The sequence below is a fragment of the Lemur catta genome, chromosome 1, assembly GCF_020740605.2.
Source record: "Lemur catta isolate mLemCat1 chromosome 1, mLemCat1.pri, whole genome shotgun sequence".
Lineage (NCBI taxonomy): Eukaryota > Metazoa > Chordata > Mammalia > Primates > Lemuridae > Lemur > Lemur catta.
In genome coordinates, this window is record NC_059128.1 from 70,021,782 (window position 1) to 70,043,479 (window position 21,698).

The 21,698-nt window shown below is 40.1% G+C and overlaps 1 protein-coding gene across 2 annotated transcripts in view; it reads left to right on the forward strand.

Annotated features, from left to right (window-relative positions):
- The window catches only part of FMN1 (formin 1), a 342,614-nt gene that overhangs the window by 314,895 nt on the left and 6,021 nt on the right, over positions 1 to 21,698 (forward strand). For both annotated transcript variants that reach the window (XM_045527700.1, XM_045527703.1), the window contains one exon: positions 2,237 to 2,386. In XM_045527700.1, the coding sequence (XP_045383656.1) occupies positions 2,237 to 2,386 (150 nt within the window). The remainder of the gene's footprint in view (positions 1 to 2,236; positions 2,387 to 21,698) is intronic.

Consider the following 21,698-nt stretch of genomic DNA (forward strand, 5'->3'; position numbering starts at 1 on the left):
CAGCCAGGCCCCCAGGAGGGTGACGTGCTTTCCTCAGGCTCTGTGACAACCACCAGTCCACATGGTCGTTCTCTGAAACCACACCAGGATTTGCAACATCCTGGCATCCCAATCTAGACTATAATGCCAGGGGCACTGAGGTGATCCATGGAGCATGATGACTGGACTTCACTATATTCTGTTGGAAAATAGGAAAATTATTTCTTCTGAATATTAAAAGCAAAAGCCTTTCTCCTCTCTATGAATATATATGATATATTAACATAAATATGGATCTATGTAAAGAGGAAAAATAATGACGTGCCCTGCCTGAGAGAAATGCATATTAAGTGATGGAGGGTAACTGTGTCTACAGTAGAAATGAGGGAGAAAATGACTATTTTATTTTTTAAATGCCTGTGTTAGTAAACATGAACCCCACAGAAGGGTGGAGAAGATGGAGATTTCACAGCAAATCAGGGACCTGAGTTCTAGGCCCAACTCTGCCAATGAATAAGGTCATTCAGTCTTTCTAGACCTCTGTTTTCTCGTCTGTAAAATGAGAATATTGGGCAAATCAACTTGTAAGTCCCTTCCAATTCTAACGTCCTGTGACTTTATAGAAAATTCATGGCCTATTCCTGTAGGTGAGATAACTCATATTCCCATGCTACAATCAGCATAATTTTCATTTTGAGTGAAATAAAGCTATATGCTGTAGAGGGAATGTTTGGTTTTATCAGTATTTTGACTGCCACAGAATTAGGAGCTATGTCTGGGCAAGAGTGGACATTGCTACTTTATTCTATTACTGGTTTTGCTCCCAAATATGTATGTTTGGAATTATAAGAGAGTCCCTTAAGAGATTACTGCAGTTATTGCCTTTCTCCACTTATGCACTTCCAGTCTTTTAATAACTGGGGACCAAAATTCCCTGACCAGTAGTTTTAATTTGCATTAAAAACAGATTTATTATTTACAGAAGCACAAAGAATTTATGGGACTCGGAGCTGCAGCTCCAGCTTGGATCTCGCCTAATCGTAGCCATGGAATCAATTAACAGTTCATCTGTGAAATGTGATAAAATCTTATGAGATACATATTGCCCAATAACTGAGAGCGAGATGAAAGTATGCACCATAATACTAACCGGGGCTTCAGGGTTTTACAATCGCCATTGAATAGGGTTCCATTAGAAAATCAGTATTCAGGATGGCCACAAAAGAACGCTGTGTCTGAACAGATGATAGAGCATCGAGTAATAAACCTGGCCAGCCATTCCTGCTTTGATTAGTTTCCAACACCCTAGAAAAGGGGGCCATTTATTTAAGTGTTCTTGCTCATGGCAAATGAGCTTGTGAGGCTTGGGGTGGGTGGGGGTGAGGGGGAAAGATTGAGTTCAAAGCTATAAATTGCTGCAAAGCTAGTGCCTCCAAGAAGGGCTGCTTGGGAGGCCCACGTAGTCTGGTGTGCAGTGAGCCTTCAGGAGGTAGGTCTCTGTGGTATCCAAAAATCCGCTTTGGAAAACCTATGTTCTTTTCTGACAAGATAGGAGATCATTTTTCAACATCAGACATTTTTTTCCATCCAAACCTTGCTATGTGCACAATTATGTCTCTTTGTGTAGTATTGGTGGTTTGTATTCTTATATCAAGCTTTAAAACGTAACCCTCTTAGAGATCATATCATCTGTGTCTCTTATTTTCCCCTTGAGAAAACTGAAAGTCAGAGATGCTGAGTGATTGACCGAAGATTACAAAGCCAGTGTATGCCAGACTAAGGGCAGAACTGATTTCCCAATTTTCAATGAAGCATTCGGCAGATTAATCATTCCCAGTGGGCTATCTAACTGACCACTGCTAATGCTACACAATCAGGGAGTCATCAGTCTTACATGTAATCATTAAACATAAAATGAAGAGCAGGTAAAGGACATGGATTTGAGATAAAGAACAAACTAAAGTTTTACCTGCATATCCCCAGATGTTATGTATGCTGGGGGGTGGGGGTTTATGCAGATAAGATATGCCCAAGTGTGTTCCCAATAAAGTTATATTTCTTGGCAAATCAGTTTGGGCAAATAAGTTTTCTGAGGTTTAGAGTAAGTTGCAGTAGCTAAGAGCCCAGGATCCCGTGTTAGAGAACAGACATGTGGGAAACTGCGCCCACCCTCTCCTCTCCTCACCTTAATGGGTTTTGGTGTTGACAGTTTCTCACCCTCTACCTCACTCCATTTTCTCCCCCTTACCTGTTGCAGTTTTGAAACAACAGTAGGATATTTTGGGATGAAGCCTAAGTCTGGTGAGAAGGACATCACACCCAGCTATGTGTTTATGGTGTGGTACGAGTTCTGCAGTGACTTCAAGACAATTTGGAAACGGGAGAGTAAAAACATATCTAAAGAAAGGTAAGGCTCAAATAAAGACGTTAATATCCCCTTCAGGAGTCTAGGAAACTGCCCCCTCCAAACCTAACAAGGTGTGCATATTTCACACACATCAGTGTTGATTATTTTGGGGGGTGGCTGGGGCGATCAAGTGGACTTCCAGGAAAGATTTTGGCCTCAGGGGTCATAGGGAAATTCAGAGAAAGCTTGCTGTCCACACAAGCAGATACACTCACATGATCTGATAAGTTACACTTTGTTAACCCCTTCCAATTACTAACTAGTAAATGAAAGGAGAGTTGTGCTAATTTGCAACAGATTGCTTCTCTGTGTATTTTCATGTTGGCCCAGGCTAAATGAGGCAGCCTTGCTGTCGCAGACAGTATAGACAAATAAAAGTGAATGCTTTTCCCATTAATATACTGAACTTGCATCAAAGGGAAATCTCGGAGACTCAGGCCACACTTCACATGGCGTTGAAGCCCCACACTGGATTTACAGCGCCACTTCTGACTCCCCGTATCCTGCTGGGGACATCAAACTGCATGCCGCTCGGCCTCATAGCAGCCTCCTGATTTTATTAGTTGGGGGTAGAAGAAAAACCTCGGCTCTGAATATAGGCTGTGTGTGTGTGTGTGTGTGTGTGTGTGTGTGTGTGTGTGTGTGTGTGTTCTCCTTAGAGAGACTGAATTTGGCCCTATTTATCCGAAAAAAAGCATTTCTGCTTGATCATTGTTGTGATCAGGTTGCCAATGTTCCATAAAGGGTGTCATGGATTTAAACTTCAAACAGATCTTGCCACTACTCCTGCGGAACAGATGTATAAGAATGTCATTCAAAATAGAGTGGAAGGAGGCAAAAAAGTTCTACAAAGTAAGGGAAACGATGTACTTAATTATAGCATCTATATCTCACTAACAATTAAGACCTGAAATTTCATAATTCAGTATTTTTGTTCTTTGTAATCAAAGAAAAAGTGTATACGCAATATATGTACACACACCACACAACCTACCCTAATATGTTTTACCTTAAAACACTGCTTTTAAGGGTATCAAAATTTAAAGATTTTGACCTACAATTAATGAATCTCTAAATATTTTCTGAAGTAATTAAAAAAAAAAACTTTTTTCTTTACAAGGAAGTCAAAGAGCTTTAAAAATATTTTGTCAACACATCTTCCCATCAAGTGCCTTTGTTAAGAAAATACGTTGTTGATAATAACATGAAAAAATCCTAAAAATTTTGGCACCCAACCCATTGTTCTTGCCCTGCAATCACTTGCTTAGTCCTTTAAAGTAAGCCAAAATAATATGCTTCTTTGGTATAAATTCTCATATAGAAGTGGGAGAGCCCAGCTCCTCTTCCTAGAACAGGGCAACAGCCAGACAGTCAGCTGTCCGGGTCCACACCTTAAGGCTGGGAAATCCAGCAGTGGGCCCTGAATGTACTGCCTTTGCTGAAGAATTTGCATCTCAGATTTTGAGCTTAGCCCTTAGTGAATTTGTCTTTGGGGCCTTAAAAATGGTCTAAAACCAAAAAATAAAAATAAAAATAAACAGCAGAGAATAATTAATTGCTTTTCATTTTAATAATCTTCTGTTGAAATAATTACTGAACTGTATTCCAAATTAAGGAGTTTTCCCTATCACAGAAAGTGAGACCAAACTAATTGTGGGTCTGCTATGATGGTAGTATCCAACCGTCCTTCAAAATGACATTTTCTCTGATTCCTAGCCACCGGAGTTTGTGGCGTTGCTTCCTGGGTGCAGCTGTTGAATTGCCTGCTTCACACTCTGTAAACCAACACCTTTACAGGGTCATGACTTCACAAGACCCTTTTCAGTTCTTCTCATTTAGCAATTTCAGGGGTCTCTTCATTCCAGCCATGCCTTGTGAGATGGATCACCAAGGTTTCCAACCTAAAACAACATCTCTGAAAGTTAATGACAGCTAATAATATTTTTGGAGGCAGCTCATTTAGGAAAATCTGTTAAGAAAAGTTAGCAAGTTAAGTATATTACTGATCAACCATTTAAACAAACTGATTAATATCCAGTTTTCTTGTGAAGTGAGGACTTTTTTAATTGTCCTCTACCTGCTAAGGATTTTAGCTTTTTGACTACTAAAATCACATATTCATTATAGTAAAATAAGCAAATTAACTTGAATTCTTCTATTATAATTAAATGAGAAACAATAAAATTGCTTTGTTTTGACACCTATTTAATGAAATTTGATATTATAATTTTCAACTATACTTTTTCCAGAAATCCAGTAAATCCCAACAACACTAAATGTCAGGAGGTAACATAACATTATTAACAAGAATAATACGGAGACATCTTAAAAAACAAAATTTATAACCATTTGAAAACCTGATAGTTTATAATTACAAAGGAAAAAAAACCCTGTATTTTGAGATCCTATAAGAGGAAATTCAACCACTTGATTTTTAAATATATTTGAGGGCCACCTAATACCCCAGAAATCATTGGGAAAACTTAGCAATCAGCCATAGTATTTTCAAAGGGATAGATTCCATGGCAAATGATGTTTTGTTTAAACTCTACTTCCAAATGAAATGCAAGTGTTGAAAACTATTTTAAGCCACTTGAGGTTAATTTTAGGTGGTAGAGAGTAGTTACTTTTTTTTCTACTTAGCATGGTTTTCATGACTACACATTAGCTTGGTGCAAAGTTGAGATGGATGCATCTCCATAACTAGGTAACAACTGCCCCTCATAAAACCTGGAACAATCTCTAAACACACAAATGACTGTATCAAAATGTCCAGTGTTCTTGTGCCTTGTGAGTGAACAATAAACCCCATCACTGAACTGGTGTCAGGGCACAACTCTGCAGTTGGGTAGACGAAACATAATACTTCACTGGAAAATGTGGTTTACCTGCAGATAAACTGTATCATTAGAAGAGCAATCTACTATGTGATGGTATATTAATGGCATTCAATTTTCCTTGGCATTTAAGGCAGTCTTAGGCAAAAAATCAAACTTCTGTGTCAGGCACAAATCCCGAAGCCCCATACGCTGCCAGGGGTGGGGAACTTGTATCCTTGGGGCCACATGTGGCCTTCTGGATCCCTGAGTGTGGCCTTTTGACTGAATCCAAATTTTACAGAACAAATCCTTTTATTAAAAGGGATGTAGCAGGGAAAGATGAAGCTTTTCTTGCCTCCTTTAGTGCTTAAAAAAGAACAATCTTGACATTAGAAGGCCCATCAGTGAGATCTTCAGTCTGTGGCCCACCCAGTTGTTATCCTGCCCCCAGTATTGAGACTCGTCCCCCAGTGAAGCACTCCAGTCCCTTCCCTTATTCCTGGGTACAGGCAGTGCTCAGTAGTGTGAAAAAGACCTCTAGATGGAGAGTTGAAAATCAGCATTTTCATCTTTCACTCTGCCATTAATTGGCTATGTGATTTTGAGCCAGTCGCTTACTGCCTGGGGACCAATTATCACATCTGTAAAATGTGTGTATTAAGATGAAACAGGAATTAAACAGTGACTATGATCTCTTCAAGCTCAAATCTCTATGAACCTAGAAACTACTTTTCAAATTTTCTGAGGAACTGTGTGTTTCATTTCTTCGATAATGCCCCTCATCTTTGCTCTTGAGCTCATTAGGGACTATATTGGAAGACATTTCAAGCCAAGGATGGACAGGTGAGTCAGGGAGAGATCTGGAGGCAGGGAGAATTTGTAAATGTCAATAGCTCCCTTACCCTATCCCCACCCCTAATTTGTCTCATAAAATGCTAATGAAGATCCCAGTTTTTTATTGAATGTGTACACACTAAAAAAATTTTCCTCTGCTCATCTATATCCAACATTGCATTTCATGGTATATTATAATTCAAGACTATATTTTATGCTCAGAGGCAGCTTTGCCTCACTTTTAACTTTTCACGCACTTTTGTATTTGTGCTTCTTGATACCCAGTCACTGAATTTTTGCTACACACATTTCTTCCACCTATTAAATCAACAGATTATCTAATAAGTGTATGCTTAATTGCAAGAAGGTAAGCTAATTTTTGCTGCTACCTTTATTGGCTATTCTGTACTCAATTTGGCTGTTTGGTTTTTTTTGTTTTGGTTGGGTTTTTTGGTTTTTTTTTTGGCTGCTGAATTACTCTGGGTGCTGGGACCCTTGCATGTTAAAGATTCCACCGTGTAGGGTATCTATCCTAAGACTGCTCCCACATATGCCCACAAATGCACACAAACCACTACCACCCACAAAATGAGCTATGGATTTGCAAAAGTGAAGAAGTCGTGACTGCACGAATAAAGTCTGGGCAAATAATTCACCCTGAGCCAAAGCAAACTTTAAAAGTGCCACTTAAAAAAACCATAATGGGTAAGTGATGAGTGCATAAGGAGTTTAGTGAATTTTATGTGAAATGCAAATAAGAAATTTCATTGTACACATAATTTACACCATGGGGAATCGATAGTTCCTTTTCTTTTTTTTTTTCTTTTTGGTCCAGCTAAATACCAACATGGTTTTTGTTTTAAGTATATTACTTGCAACTATTGTGGTTAATTATGCAACTGCCATACCCTTGACAGCAGAGAGCTGAAAACAGTTGTGGGGTTACCCTGAAGGCTGTTCTCAGAGCTCCCTATTGCTCAGGTCATGTTAGGACCAAGAGTTGAGGACTTAAAGAGGCTGTTCCATAACCCACAAAGGAGCCATTGATTGCAGTGTAGACACTGCAGGAATTCTTCTCTTTACATGATAAAATTATTCTGGGAAAAAGCTCCACAAATTAAAATTTTTACTTATTGAATTCTGCTTTCCTACTAGCATACATACAGAATCATTGTAGTAACTTCTAACAAGTTAACCTTCTTTTCCCTGGCCCTCCATTATATATTAATAGTCACATGGTTCGTATATACTTAACTACTAAGGAGCTTCATATTTTAAAGAAATCCCTTAATAATACAAAAAATCACTCTCTAGGTAATTGGCAAAACTCTGAAATTTCCCAAGTCACATTTGAAAGCAGTTCTATGCAAGTATAAAAACAGTAAATTCCCCAAAGACCTAACTGATAAACAGATTTATTATATTTAAGAAGAATAAAACCTTATTTCCCAAGCAATAAATTTTAAAATACTTCTACAAAATTAGAAATATACCAAGAATAAGGAGAGGATATAGACTAAAAAATGGTAAGAATTATAGAATCATTGATTTTTAAAAACTGAACATCTCTTGGCCTTCTTTCCTCCAGAAACTATCATTCCATCTCTTTTCTTTTCCCTTCAAGCTTCTTTTAAAAGAAAAGTTTATATTCATTTCCTTACTATATACTCCTTCCGTATGAGTAAGGATAAAGTCTTATCTGCCATAGTGAAGACCAAAATAACTGTTACTTAAACAAAGGGAAAATTTATGTTTCTCTTGCATAACAATCCGAGTGCAAGGAGGTTAGATGTCGGGGATGCAGTTTCCTTCTCCTTTGTGGCTGCCATTCTTGAGGCGTGGTCCTTATCCCCAAGGCTGTAGATGGCTCAGATCACATTCACCACCACCACGGCCAGTGGGAAGGGAAGGGCACACCTGAAAGGTGCATACATCACTTCTACTTTAAGTCCACTGGGCAGAATTTAGCCTCCTGGCCATACACAAGGGAGACCAGGAAATGTAGGGTTAGCCGGGAGCTATGCGCCCAGCTAAGGATTCATAGGTTCTGTTATTAAGGGAAGAGGGAGAAATACATGTTGAGACCATTAGCAGACTTTGCCACATTTCCTAATTGTGAAAACAAATGGCTCCTTCTAGCTCTTTGCCACTGCTAGTTTTTGACACCGATGATAGCTGCTTCTATCTTGAAATGCCTCGTTTCTCTGATAGTACACTGGGTCTCTTTCTGCAAAGGTGACTGCTCCTTCTACAGCTCCTTCATCCTTCATTAGCTCCTCCTTTTCTTCTATTCCTTAAGTGTGGACCTTCCCCAAGCTTCAGGTCTCAGTGCTCCTCTTTCTGCTGTATACTCTCTCCATAGCTGGTCCCTACTATTTTCACAGCTTCACCTATCACCTCTTCGCCAAGGCTTCCCAAGTCCCCCTACACAGAAGCGACCTCCTCTCTAAGTTTTAGATGTAAATCTCCTACCACACGCTACACATTGCCACGGGATGCCCAACTTGCATCTGCAGTTCAGTATGTCCCAGTTGGAAATTATTCTATCCCAACTGAGGCCTACTCCTCTTAGGTTTCCTAAATTTTGCTTGTAGCACTGTCCTCCTCTTAGTAGGAAAAGGTGGGCTGGAACCTGAATTATCTTCAGTGCTACTTCAAGATTCATTTTCTACCTATTGCTGACTCTTCTCAGTTTTGCACGCTCAGTGGTTCTTCTTATCTTGTATTTGCAGTGGCTCTGCCCTAATTCAGGACGTCATCATCCCTCACCTGGATTATTGAAATATCCTTCTCACTCTTTTATTTCCTCTTTAATGTCTCTTATCACTGCATCTAGTTATCCTTCTAAAACAGAAGTTAGATCACGTTTATCTCTTTAAACATATTCTATTGTTTTCCATTGCTCATGAAATAAAGGACAGAGAAATAGCCATGGTTGGTACTTTTATTTATTAACTTATTAGGTCCTCCCAACAGCCCTGAAAAGAAGGTTTATTCCTATTCTATAATTAAGCACAAGAGAGTAAATGAATTTTCAACATCACAGTTTTACTAATAATCAACACGATGAGGATGAGGACCTAGGTCTTTTTTGACACTTAAGCTTTCAAGTGTTCCATGTTTCCTCCCAAATTATAGCATGACCCCCCGAGAACCTGCCCTAAAATCACTCTCCAGCCTCATTTCCTGTAGCCTCATCCCCCCTGCACCCACCACAATGACCACTTACTGTTTCTCACTCCTGTACTTTCTGGCCTTGTGTTCTCCTTGGAAAATTTCTTAATATTTCATCATCCCTGATTATTTTCTGCTGATCAAAATATAGCCATCCTTCAAGAACTGCCTCCAAAACCAGCTTCTCTAGAAATTTTCTGAAATCTCTGTAAGTAGAAGAGGAACTACTTTTTCCTCTGGTCTCTAACAGCATTTTTGCTTCACCATCCTTTAGCATTTAATTCATTCCAACTTACTTTAGCAGTTTACATGTCTTTTTCCACCCCTAGGACATAAAGCTGTTGCTTGTTTTATCTTCTATGTTGCATTCTCCAGCACAGGGCCTGATATGTGTCTATGGACAGTGAAAGGACCTCACAACAGTCAAAATGATATTAAGTGAGCATTGAAGATCCTGAGTGGTACAAGAGTTTGGAGGAGGAAATGATCCCAAGGAAATACAGACGGCAGGGAGGGCTTTAGGAAGATGTTTAGCGTAAACAGGATGACTCTGGGCAGAGAGTTGTAGAGGAGGTTTAGAAGCCAGTGGGGGAATGTTGGAGATCAGCAGCTCCCAAACTGGTGCTAGGGGGTAAAGCCTAGGAATCTGTGGTTTTAGAAGTTTCCCACAGAGATGGCAGAGCCTTAATAAAAGCCTTGGTTTCACCCACCTGTTATTTAAATGTACCAAGTAAGCTCTATAGCTGGAAGAGAGGAGGACACCTCCCTGGTGATTCTTACGTTCAGCCAAGTTTAGGAACTCCTGGACTTAGGTGATCTTGCAGGTGTCTTTCAGTCCTCATTTCCTGCAATTTTGGGTAGGAAGTGAGCTGAGCATTGAGCAGATGAATTCAGCTACTTGGTAAAGAAAAGGGGGTAAGAGCATTCTGGGAGGTCACATTGCAAAGGTATGGACTCAGGCAACTCAGTACACATTTCGGAGGAATCACATGGTGTGATTCCTGGGATCAGCTTAACTACCTGGCTCTTTTCTTTGTATCCTTCTCTGAGTTCTGGGTCTACCCAGTCTCTCATGTACTTGCATATTCCCATAATATAAGTTTATAGCACTTAATTTAAACACATACCGTCATGTTCACTTAACAAGGAAGATGCATTCTGAGAAATGCATCGTTAGGCGAGTTTGCCATGGTGGGAACATCATAGAGTGTGCTTACACAAACCGAGGTGGTACAGCTTATTATACACCTAGACTATTGTATGGTGTAGCCCTTATTGCTTCTAGGCTACAAACCCATACAGCATGTTACTGTACTGAGTACTGTAGACAATTGTAATGTGATGGTAAGTATTTGTGTATCTGCATAGATCTAAACATAGGAAAGGTACAGTAAAAATAGAAAAGATAAAAATGGCACACCTGTATAGGGCATTTGCCATGAATGGAGCTTGCAGGACTGAATGTTGCTCTGGGTGAGTTGATGAATGAGTGGTGAGTGAATGTAAAGATCTAAGACATTACTGTGCACTACTATAGACTTTATAAACACTTAGGCTGCACTAAATGTATAAAAACAAAGTTATTGCACTGTGCCACTGCAATAGCTACAGTTGTCACAAGGTGATAGGAATTTTTCTGCTCCATTATATAATCTATGGGACCCCCATTGTATATGTGGTCTGTCTGTGACTGCAAGTCATGCAATGCATGGCTGTACTTTTAAAATATTTATTATGATATTGATTTAAAGACATACTTTAAAAATATCTATGATGTCTCAAGTGATATACAAACTATGAAACTATTCTGGAGGAATTTAATCCAGGGATCACATACTGCCTCCTTCGTGGTGTTTTCTCCAACCTCCATGAGCCATGTTTCCTCCAAAGGGGGTTTACTGTGTCTTCAATTTTGGCATTTAATGATTTGTTTTTCATTCATTTCGTTATAGACGTTTCTCTTTTTAAATAAATCATAGGCCTCTAGAAGGTAAGTACAATGTCTCACACTGCCTTGTTTTCTCTGTAGCTCCTATATTTCCTTATACATAATAGGTGCTCAGCTAATATTGGTTGAACAAATAAATGATCACTGTGTTTTCTTTTACCGTGTTGAAACTGATTACGAGATTTGCTGCCTGCTGCTGATAGATGAAAAATCTTATTTATTTAGATTTTGGTGATAGAGTTCCCTAAATGTATCCCATATGGGTCACTTTTGCCCAAGAATCTCAAATCTTAATAGCTTTGTTAAGGAAGATAGACATGTTCAGAACAAGAAAGATTAGCTAATGGGTTAAAACAATCACTGTCTCTGTTCTTGACTGTATTACTTTCATTTAAAAAAAAAAACAAGGAAGTAGAAATCCTTTGGATTCGTGGCCGTGCCAAGCCTCAAACCCCTTTGGAGCTCAGAACAGAACCTTAGAGAGCATCTGTTCACACTCTATTTCCCTAGCTTGGCAGACAGCAATGGAAATCCAAAGTAAGTCTCCTTCATTCATCTAGAATATTTCTAAATTACTTATCTGTGGGACTCCTGACAGCTCTCGCCTTGGGCACAGATGCAGCAGGGGGCTGCCTGGGTAGTGTGATTTGAGGGGCGCCAGAGAGGCTCCCTGCTCCAGACAGTCTCCCGTGTTTTTTCACCCTTTTGTTCTAGTCACCCATGTAAGCAGGATCTGATCGGTTCTACTTTTTGGTGAGACGTGGTAGGTGGTACAGGTTTCAAAACCGAAAAAGGGGGAGCACATGCAAGCACATGCAAATCTTCATTATCAGGATGGATAATGAAGACTGCATTTCAATTAAATTTGCAAATTTATGACACAGGGCTTGCTTCAGTTTCCAAGCTGTCTCCCAGAGGAAATGAATACAATGCTGTTACCTTTCACTCTGCACCTAAATCGCAGGGTTGGCTCCGGGTGTTGTGTCTACCAAGTGCAGAGTGATTGGCTTTAACTGATCGTGCATTCCAGGGCAAGTCCAGGGCCCCTACCACCACCACCCACTTCCACTCCCCTGCAGCCTGGGGGAGAAGCAGCTCTGCAGACGGAAGTGGCCTTTGTTCTGCAATTAATCACTTGAAGTCAAAGTGTGTTTGGGTACTACAAGTGATAGCCCACAAAAACTATGAAGTGGCTGATTGTGTAGCTGGTGAAATTCCGTCTCTAAGAGGACCTCCTTACTTGTAAATAGAAAAACATCTTATTTAAGAATGGGGTAGGGAAACTTGTCAAATTTAGGAAGTAGAAGTGATAGGCTAATTTATCATGGAATAACTTTTAAAGGCTAGATTCTGATGTGTAAGTTGCTGAGCCTAGGACCTGTATTGCTTTCCTGCTGGTCTGTGTTACCATGGCTGCTTGCAAGGCTGACGCAGGACGCGCAGGGGTGGTCAGGGTCAAGGGTCAGACTATGAAGAGACCATAGACGAGTGTGTGTCCATCTAAGTATGTGGCCCTGGTGGCCTGCCTGGAATAACCAGGTTACCCTGGGTTACCTATTATTTCATATTGTCTATGGCTGTTTTCTCTGAGTGTTATTTTCTTACCCTTTGGAAACACTCCACATGGACTAGTCAGTGATGTTTTCATCGGCTGCTGCAGTAAGGAAGAAATTTCCCTTTACATTGAGGAGTTAATGAGCTTGGTCTTTTCGTTGTTTATTTTTTTACTAATAGTGGAGAGTGACTTTACCTATGTCATTGGCTTTTATAACTGTTAACCATGTGCAATAGTTATATGAAGAATTCAGACTTACCTAGTGAGTGAATGTTCTCAAGAAGGATGGAAATGAAAGTGGTCCCCACAGCCACCGGCAGTTCTCCGTGATTGCTCATATTTAGAACTAAAGCTGAACATTAGTTCCTTTTTCCGCTGTATGAAGAAATAATTTGACTCCATGAACTGGGGACAGGACCTTGTGGAGACTTGAGGACCCAAACAAACTCCACAGAGTAGCTAGCCTTACTTCTGACGTTCGAGCTATTAGGCAATGGCAGGAGGGATGGCCAGACGTAGCCGGGGCCTTCTGAAAGCACAACATTAAAAACAGCCCTTGTGATTTAATACCTTCTATGTTTCAGATAATCCTAATGTGGAAAATATCAAAATGTTGCCCCCAATCTTTTCTATCCAAAGTGCCATAAATCATGTGATATTGGATTTTCTGAGGCAAGAAAGCCACTATCACACCTTCCCAAGGTCTCATATATGCTATTCCTTGTGACCCAGCCTCATGTTACTTAGTTCAAGGCTGCAAGGAGATCAAGGCAAAGGAGTGAATAGCAAGTTTGTATTTCATCGTTGCAGCTTCTTATACTCTTTCTCTGGCTTTTTCTCCTAAAGGGAGATTATAAAAGTATCATCATTTAGCTTATAGGGGAAGCTGTCCCTAATAATGATTGGTAAAGCCAACCCATATTGGGTTCTCAGAATGGCAAGACATTTATTTACAGGTGTGATCCGCAGTAGAGGCCAATACCTTTTCCACACCACAAAGACCTTATCCACCACTCAAAGGACCCTAGACCAGAATTAACTGGGCCAGTAACAAAGGCATGTTTTTCTCATGCTCCCTTGTTTATCATGTCCCTCCATGTATAGCAGAAGAGTCATCAGAATGACGAGTTCTTGCACTTGCTAGAGAGATTCAGGTCACATGTCTTTACATTTCAGGCTAAGTCTAGGTGGTGTAGTGGCTTGGACCTTCAGTTTTTACCATCCTGCTTTTTAGGGAACTTGGGTATTCCCTAGGGCATGCTGTCTTAGAGGTATATTACATGTTGACACACAGATCATACCTTGTCCATTTTCTAGACTATTTTAACTTTCCTTCTTTAGTAATGAGTGATATTAAAGTCTTCTTTTGAAGAGATTCACATTACAGCAGGTCAGATTTCATGCTTTTGCCAACATGCATTTCATGAACCAATTTCCTCAATGCCTCTCTTTTCTTTGCCTTTATCTGCCTATATTTGCAAAGCCGTTGACTTTGAATGTCTTGGATGAGAAGATATGGATGGTCTGGGCCATGCAGTGGTTGTTTTTAGGTACACTGTACTGGATGGCTGATAGGGCTGCTGCTTTGAAGCTAGTAGAACTATAGGCCAAAACTTTATTTCTGTTCTCCTAAAGTCACTTCCTTGGTTCTGTTGTCTGCAATACAAAAACAAGTAATTTATTAACAAGTATGCCCTGCTATATAGTAATATTACCAGATTGTATTTTCTCTACTTGCTAAAATGAACTGACCATTATCATTTAGGAGAATTTCTAACATATCACCAATAGGTGTTGAAAAGACAATGGTATTTTTCAAGAGCCATTTACCTATTTTTAAATACCGTTGAAAAATTAATCCCACTGTTTAGAGTGTAGACTCCAGCCTGAACCATGATTTGAGACTAGTTGTATCCAGACACCAGCTGTCAGCCTGCATGACTTTTTTCTTTAAAAAGATAACCTAGCATCATACTTAAGAGTTATTCAAAAGTTAATAGGTTGACAGTCTTGTCACAATTGAGACAGATATGCAGAATGGGAAAGAAAGGAAACGAGAAAGAGCAATGACACCACACCAAAATAAGTTAACTACAATCACAGAATTAAATTGGGAAAAGCCTTACTTAGGGTGTAATAAGATAGACCCATTGAATTTTCATTCTGAGGTTATAAAAAGCAAAGGAAGCAAATAGAAATTGGAAAATAGAATAGGGCAGAAATCAGGAAAAGCAAGCAAAATTCTAGGAAGGACCATAAATAAAATGAATCATAATAAAAAGTGAGGTAATTCTTGCCTTTATGAGGGGAAAGTGAACGGGTACCCCACTTATTTCCCTTAGTTTGGCTCATCTGGATCTGTCCCCACTGTGCCTGTCTGTATTTGCCAGACACTGGTGATCTCACAGGCTTAGAATATATCTGGAAAGTAACAAGCAGAAGAGAATGGTAGAGCTAGCCATGTTTTCATTTTTGTAGATTTGATGTTTTATTGGAGCCCACAGTCTGCAGTCTTGTGGCTGTGACTGTCATAAGAATCATCCTTTTAAGAGGAGTTATTTTCTTAAATTAGTAGTTCATCTGGACAGTTCTTTAGGAAAAAGCCTTCTGTTGGCATTCTCCTGAAGAGGAAGGTGGTTTTTTTCTCTTTCCCCCAGGACCTTCAAATAGGTTCTGTTAAATTTAATATGCAGAAGTCATCTTTTTTTTTTTAAAAAAAAAAAAAAGAGCAGAGCTCTTTTTGTCCAAATACATACATACATGAAACACCAATATATAAAACAAAGTGAAGCTTTTCCTATTGAAGCAGGACTTGCAGAAGTTGGCATCTAGAGGGTCCTCTAATTCAGCCCCTCCTCCTGAAGCACGTTAAGGCTCTTTGAAAGACAATTTGAAAACACTGCTCTAAACTATTGTTTTTTTCAGTAGTGGCAAGGAGTGTAAAACAGCCTGAACACTGTCTGCCCCACTCTCTCAATATCTCACTTCTCTCATGTGGCCCGTGTGCTCCATCTCTATGGTCAAACATGAAGTACTCCCTGTCGTTACTAAGTTTGATGATCATTTCAGTATTTTCTGCCTTGTATACCATGAACCAATGAAATATTAAATGTCAAAAGAATAAAGACATTGTACTTCCTCAGTCTCATAGATGGCTGGATTCTGAATTTGTTTGAATTAGCTACAGGCATATAAATAAATACAGCCTGTAGCAAGACTAGAGTATACCCACCTTTAGGCTCTCCCGCAAAATGAGGCTATGATAGTGGGAAGCCTAAGCCTCTAAATGGAAAGGCATGTCCCTCTTTGAAGACAGGTCACCTAACTGCCTGTGACCCCTGCTCTCTGATGAGTTGAAGAAAAATTGTGATTTTGTGCGTTATCCAGCTCTTTTCATTGTTAGGATGTTCTCTTGCAGCTTTCCACATTCTAAGTGGAAGCAGAACTCCCTTCCCAGGTGGTTCTAATATGAAACCAAAATTACAAACCACTCATATGGAGTAGAGACTAGGCAGGAACAGCAGAGGATGTGCTTCGCTGTCCCGTCTTACACTGTGTCTTTCCTCAGTAGACTGTGGCAGCACCTGCTGCTTCCTGGGCTCCCGCTGACCCCTTAGGGGGTGTACACATTGTAATGTGAAGGGGGAAAAGATAGGGTTCTCCAAATTTTACGTAGGCACTTACAAATTGAGTATTTTCTTTAACATGTTTGTATGTTTTTTTTCCCTGTTATTTCTGTTTTATTTTTTTTGTATAAGTTGCCATATACACCTTAAAGTCAAGTCTAGGTACTTGCCTATGAGGAATCATGAGCAGCTATGTGTGATATTCTAGAATAAATATTTAAACCAGAAACAAAAAAAGAACCAACGTCTAGGCCAGAAACAAAAACAAGTCCATAAACAATTAAGCCAAGGAGGAGGTTGAGCATTATGTAGCTAGAAATTGTCTAACCAGCAGGTTTTCTTTTATAATGCAAAAAAGTTCTTACCTCCTAAAGTGAGAGAAGCCAATACCAGACTTGGGACACAGTTATATAACCTCTCTGCATCTCAGTCTCCTTGTGGACAAAGTAATGTGAATACTTTTGAGAATCCTGGAATACATACGTAAGTTGATATATATGAATATTTAGCACAATTGGGTGGCCTTGAGCACCCTTTCTTTTTCCTTAAGACTCAATCAGCTAATCAATAACTGGAATTAGATTTTTTTAAATGTTTTTATGTTTTTTAAGGATAAATACCAAAAGTAATCATTTTACTAGTCTGAGTATTTTCTAAACACTTTGTTTAAGGTAGAAAAAAATTATCCATGCAAATCATTTGTCACATAGATATTTGCTAGGAACTAACTTGTGCGTGGAAAAGTGCTAGATATAGGAACAGGGAGGGATCCCAGATGTATAAGCCCTGGTCATTGTCCTCAAGTGGTTCCAGTGGTTTAAGGGAAATAGGACACTTACCCAGCTCTAAGATGAAAAGCCCTAAGTACCTTAAGAGAGGCACAAAGTGCTTTTTCACTTGAGAAAAAGAGCAATTACTTCTGGCTAAGATTGATGAAGGAAGCTTTCATGACTTTGGCACTTACGCTGGGAATAGAAGAATGGGAAGAATTTGAACACATGGAAATGAGTCAGACAGTCACTGAGGGAACAGTAAAAGCAAGATGCCACATCCAAAAAAGGGTGAGTTGTTTGGCCATGACATGGAGTACGTGGAGTGAGGGAAGGGAAAGGATACTTGATCAGTAATAACATAAAGTATTTTCTTTCATTTTCACAGCAAAGGTGTGGTATTATTCCCACTTTTAAGAGGTGAGGAAATTGGGGCTCAGAGGGTTAAGTGACTTGTCCAAGGCTACTCAGCTAATTAAATTGCCATACTGTCAATACCACAACAGATCTGGCTGAGTCTGAAGAGATTAAGACAGACAAGCAAACTAAGTTTAGAGCAGGAGGATTGGATTGCCAGGCTCAAGAATTTGATCAAACACTATAGTCCAGGGCTTGGCAAACTACAGCCTATAAGACAGATCTGGCTACTACCAGTGTTTGTCAATAAAGTTTATTAGAACACAGCATTGCCTGGTCATTCATGCATTTTTTATGGCTGCTTTCACACCACAGCAGCTGAGCTGAGTAGTCACAATGGAGAACATTTGGCCTGCAAAGCCTAAAATATTTCACTGTCTGGCCCTTTATAGAAAATGTTTGCTAACCCCTGTTACAGTTGATTAGGAGTCATTGAAAGTGTTTGCGAAGGGAAGTAATATTCTCAGAGTCATGTATTACTAATTGAGACCACCTTAATCTGTAGAATAGATTGGAGGGAACTAGATCATTTAGGACAGCAGTCCCCAACCTTTTTGGCACCAGGGACTGGCTTCATGGAAGACAATCCTTCCACTGGGAGGTGGGGTGGGGAGGAGGACCATGGGATGATCCCGGCATGACCCAAGCATGCCACATTCATTGTGCAGTCAGACCTCTCTGCCAATGACGATGTGCTCTTGCAGCCACTCCCCAGTGCCAGCACCCTGGCCCCAGCTCCACCCGGGGCAACCTAGATCCCTCGCATGCAGTTTATCATAGGGTTCATGCTCCTATAGGAATCCAATGGCTGGTGATCTGACAGGTGGTGGATCCCATGTGGTGATGCGAGCAATGGGGAGCGGCCACAGACACAGATGAAGCCTCACTCTGGCCCAGCCTGGCCCAACTCCTGCCCTCTGCGGCCGACCCCCAATAGGCCAGGACCAGCACCAGTCTACGGCCCAGGGATTGGGGACTGCAGATTTAGAAGACTATTTCATCTGTCTGGGTTCTCATCCCTTCACTCCTGGGCCATCATAGTAGCCTTCCAGTAAGTCTCCTGACCGAAATGTCAAACCTTACGGAGTCCAGGCAGGCAACAAAAATAAGATGTGCCAGGTATTAGAGAACCCCACCTGACAGCCTCAGGGCTGCGGATGTGATAGGGAATGACTGTAAGGGCCTTGAACTGAGGCTGGCCCCCATTGTTGCTGCACAGTAATGCCCCCAATGTTGCCAGACCTTCCAATTTCATAAAAGGGGTCATACATTTGAACTTAGGTGAAATCTCTGCATTTACAAATGATGCCAACTAAATTCAAATTCATTTAAACCTCCTGTGGCTGATCAAACCTGGATTGAAATTTACTTAAACCCTCCTAGGTTGATCAAACTGCAGCCCCCCAGCTTGCAGTCTTTTCCCGCATAATTGCCAGAATGCTGATTCTGAGTGAATTGAACGCAATCAACAATAGCAACCACTGTAGCTTCTTAGGCAGCCATGTGACACTGCCCACGGTTTTTGAAGGACATTTTCAAAATGTGGACAGCTCAACAATCAACCTCTTGTCAGGTCAGAGCAGTTTCTAAGTCCTACCTATGTGCTCTATCATACCGATGTACATGACAAAGCTAGATTGTCAGCATATTTAATCACTTGTTTCTCTTCATAGGTATGATATTAAAGCAGTTGAAAAACATCCTGGCCCTCTAAACATGATGTGGACTTTCATGTTAAGGACATTCAGTGAATATAGTAAAAATTTGCTGGTTTTTGTTTCACAGGATCAGTCTTGAGCATTGGTGATGTTATGTTCACATGAGATTGTAGAGACTAATCATTTGTAACCATTTATTTATTCAGTATTTATTGTCACTTACTGTATGCCAGTTATTCTGCAGGATGCCGAGAAAAGAAAAACAAGGAAGTCCTATCCCTGCTTTTGAGAAGCTCCAGTCTAGTGGGAAAGGCAGGTGCCTAAAAATGATCGGAAAACAGTAAGATAAATGAACCTTGGAAGTAAGTTCAAGGAAAAGAGGGAGGGGAAGGTATCAACTCCATCCAGCTAAACGTACCTTTCTTTACGTAATAAATGTTCCCTGGAAAAAAGATTGAAAAATATTCCATTTTCTTAATAAAATGACTTTAAATGTTCTGGGAAATCTCAGGCAGGAACAACTACATAATTGTGAAGCCCTGTGTTCCAAAACCATGAATTTTAAGATGGTAACAGCAAAGCTTTAAACCAAGGGGCACCATGCAACTGCACAGAGTGCATGCCCAGGCAGGCTCAGCATGTTCAAGAAATTCAAGTAAGCAGTAGTTTAAGAAAGTTAAGTGTTTTTTCAATAATTTTGTTCTATGGGTCTCCACTCAGTAATTATTTATGGCATGCATATGTATGCCAGCTACTGTATCAAGGGTTAGGGACACAGCAGTAAACACGGTAGTCACCACTGATGCCCTCATGGATCTTGAGGTCTAGCTCAGAGCTTTGCATGTGATAATTTTCATTATCTGGTCCAATTATGTCTTGACTGCATTCTGAGAAAAGTATTGAAATATCCATTGAGTCTTTCTTTTTCTTTATTGTCCTTAAATATGTAGTGTAAATTGAAGATATAATTTTTAAATGTATAAATATATAAAATTTCCATAAGGAACAAGTTTTATTTTGGTTATTAGAAAAACAAGGTTAATATGAAAACATTTACTTAGAATTTCTGTAATACAACCTTTGTTTTGGAGTTCAAAAATTTTCTATTATTCTATTTGGTTGAAAAATTTTTGTCATACTTGCACCAAAGTTTAGCTTCTGGACATGACTTAGAATCTGCATTCAGATCAGAAAAATTGAGCTGAGTTCTTTGGTTTACGAAATCTCAGTGCAGCTAAATCTAGCATTGGTTGATTTGGTTTGCTTTTGGGACACAGCTAAATGATATTACTGCAAGATAGTACTGAGCTAATAGCTCTACTTGTTTAGCTTGTAGTCAGGAACTATTGCCATGCATTCTTAAGGAATTTCTTTATCTCTCTGATGAAAGGTTCAATAATGGTTATCCTTCATTGACCTCTTGCTATGTGCCAGCTATGCCAGATGTTTTACATATATTAATTTATTTAATTCTCACAATGATAACAAGAGGTTGATATTAACCTCCATTTTATAGATAACGAAACTGAAATTTAGAAATGTTGATTAACTTGTCCCATGTCTTCTAATAACTGACAGAGTTGGAGTTAGAGTCAAGTCTAGCTGACACTGAAGCTACTTGACACTGGGCTATGCCCTCTCCCATTGCTTTTTCAAGAGTGCCCTGTGAAAGAGAGACATGATAATTGAATGAGAACACTTGGAGAAGAGCAGGATAGAATCACTGAGGTGGAAATTGTCTTAGGGAGTCTGGGGCATGTATGATTGCTTGTGGTCTGCAGAACAGCCACTGACCAGTAGGAAAAGGTTTGCAGTGGGGACAGGACTGTGGATTGGCTCCCAGGCTCCCTGCCTCTGCATCCCCAACCACCACCATCACCCCAGATGACCAGAGGGCATGAAGAGTGGGCCACTAGGCATACGGGAATTGGGAAGGTGATACTGAGCAGAAGCATGGTAGAAGACCCACTCTGGAAGAAGAGACCAGAATTCAAAGGTGAAAAGGAACCACTAAAGCAAAAGATGACCCCAAAACAACTTCTCTTAAAGTTAGGGGGCTTTGAGAGAAATAGCAATTCCTAACCACACCACTGGAATTGGGATTAAAGGCTTCCTAGCAGGTGCTCTCTTTGAAAAGAAATCTGGCTGGAGAGAAGCCAGGAGGAGTACCTGCTGCAAGCTGTGGCCCCACTTCCAGCACCATCATCTTGGTTGGCAAACTCTTAATAGTTAGAGTCTCCAGTGTAGTCTGACCTGGATTTGATCCTTTTGGTGCATTCTTCTCTCGTGTGGGTATAGTCACAGTTACTGCTGCAAATGGAAAAGTTTAGTAGGCGGTGCGGTCTATACACTCAGACCCGTGTCAGTGTTGACAAATGCCCATCCTCAGAGCAGCTTTACGAATATATTTCTTCTGGGGTTATGGGAATCACTTGCTCATCTTTGTCTCGGTTTTATTTATTTTCCGATGTATAAGTCAGCATGTTGAATTCGTTGTAACTAATTTGTGCA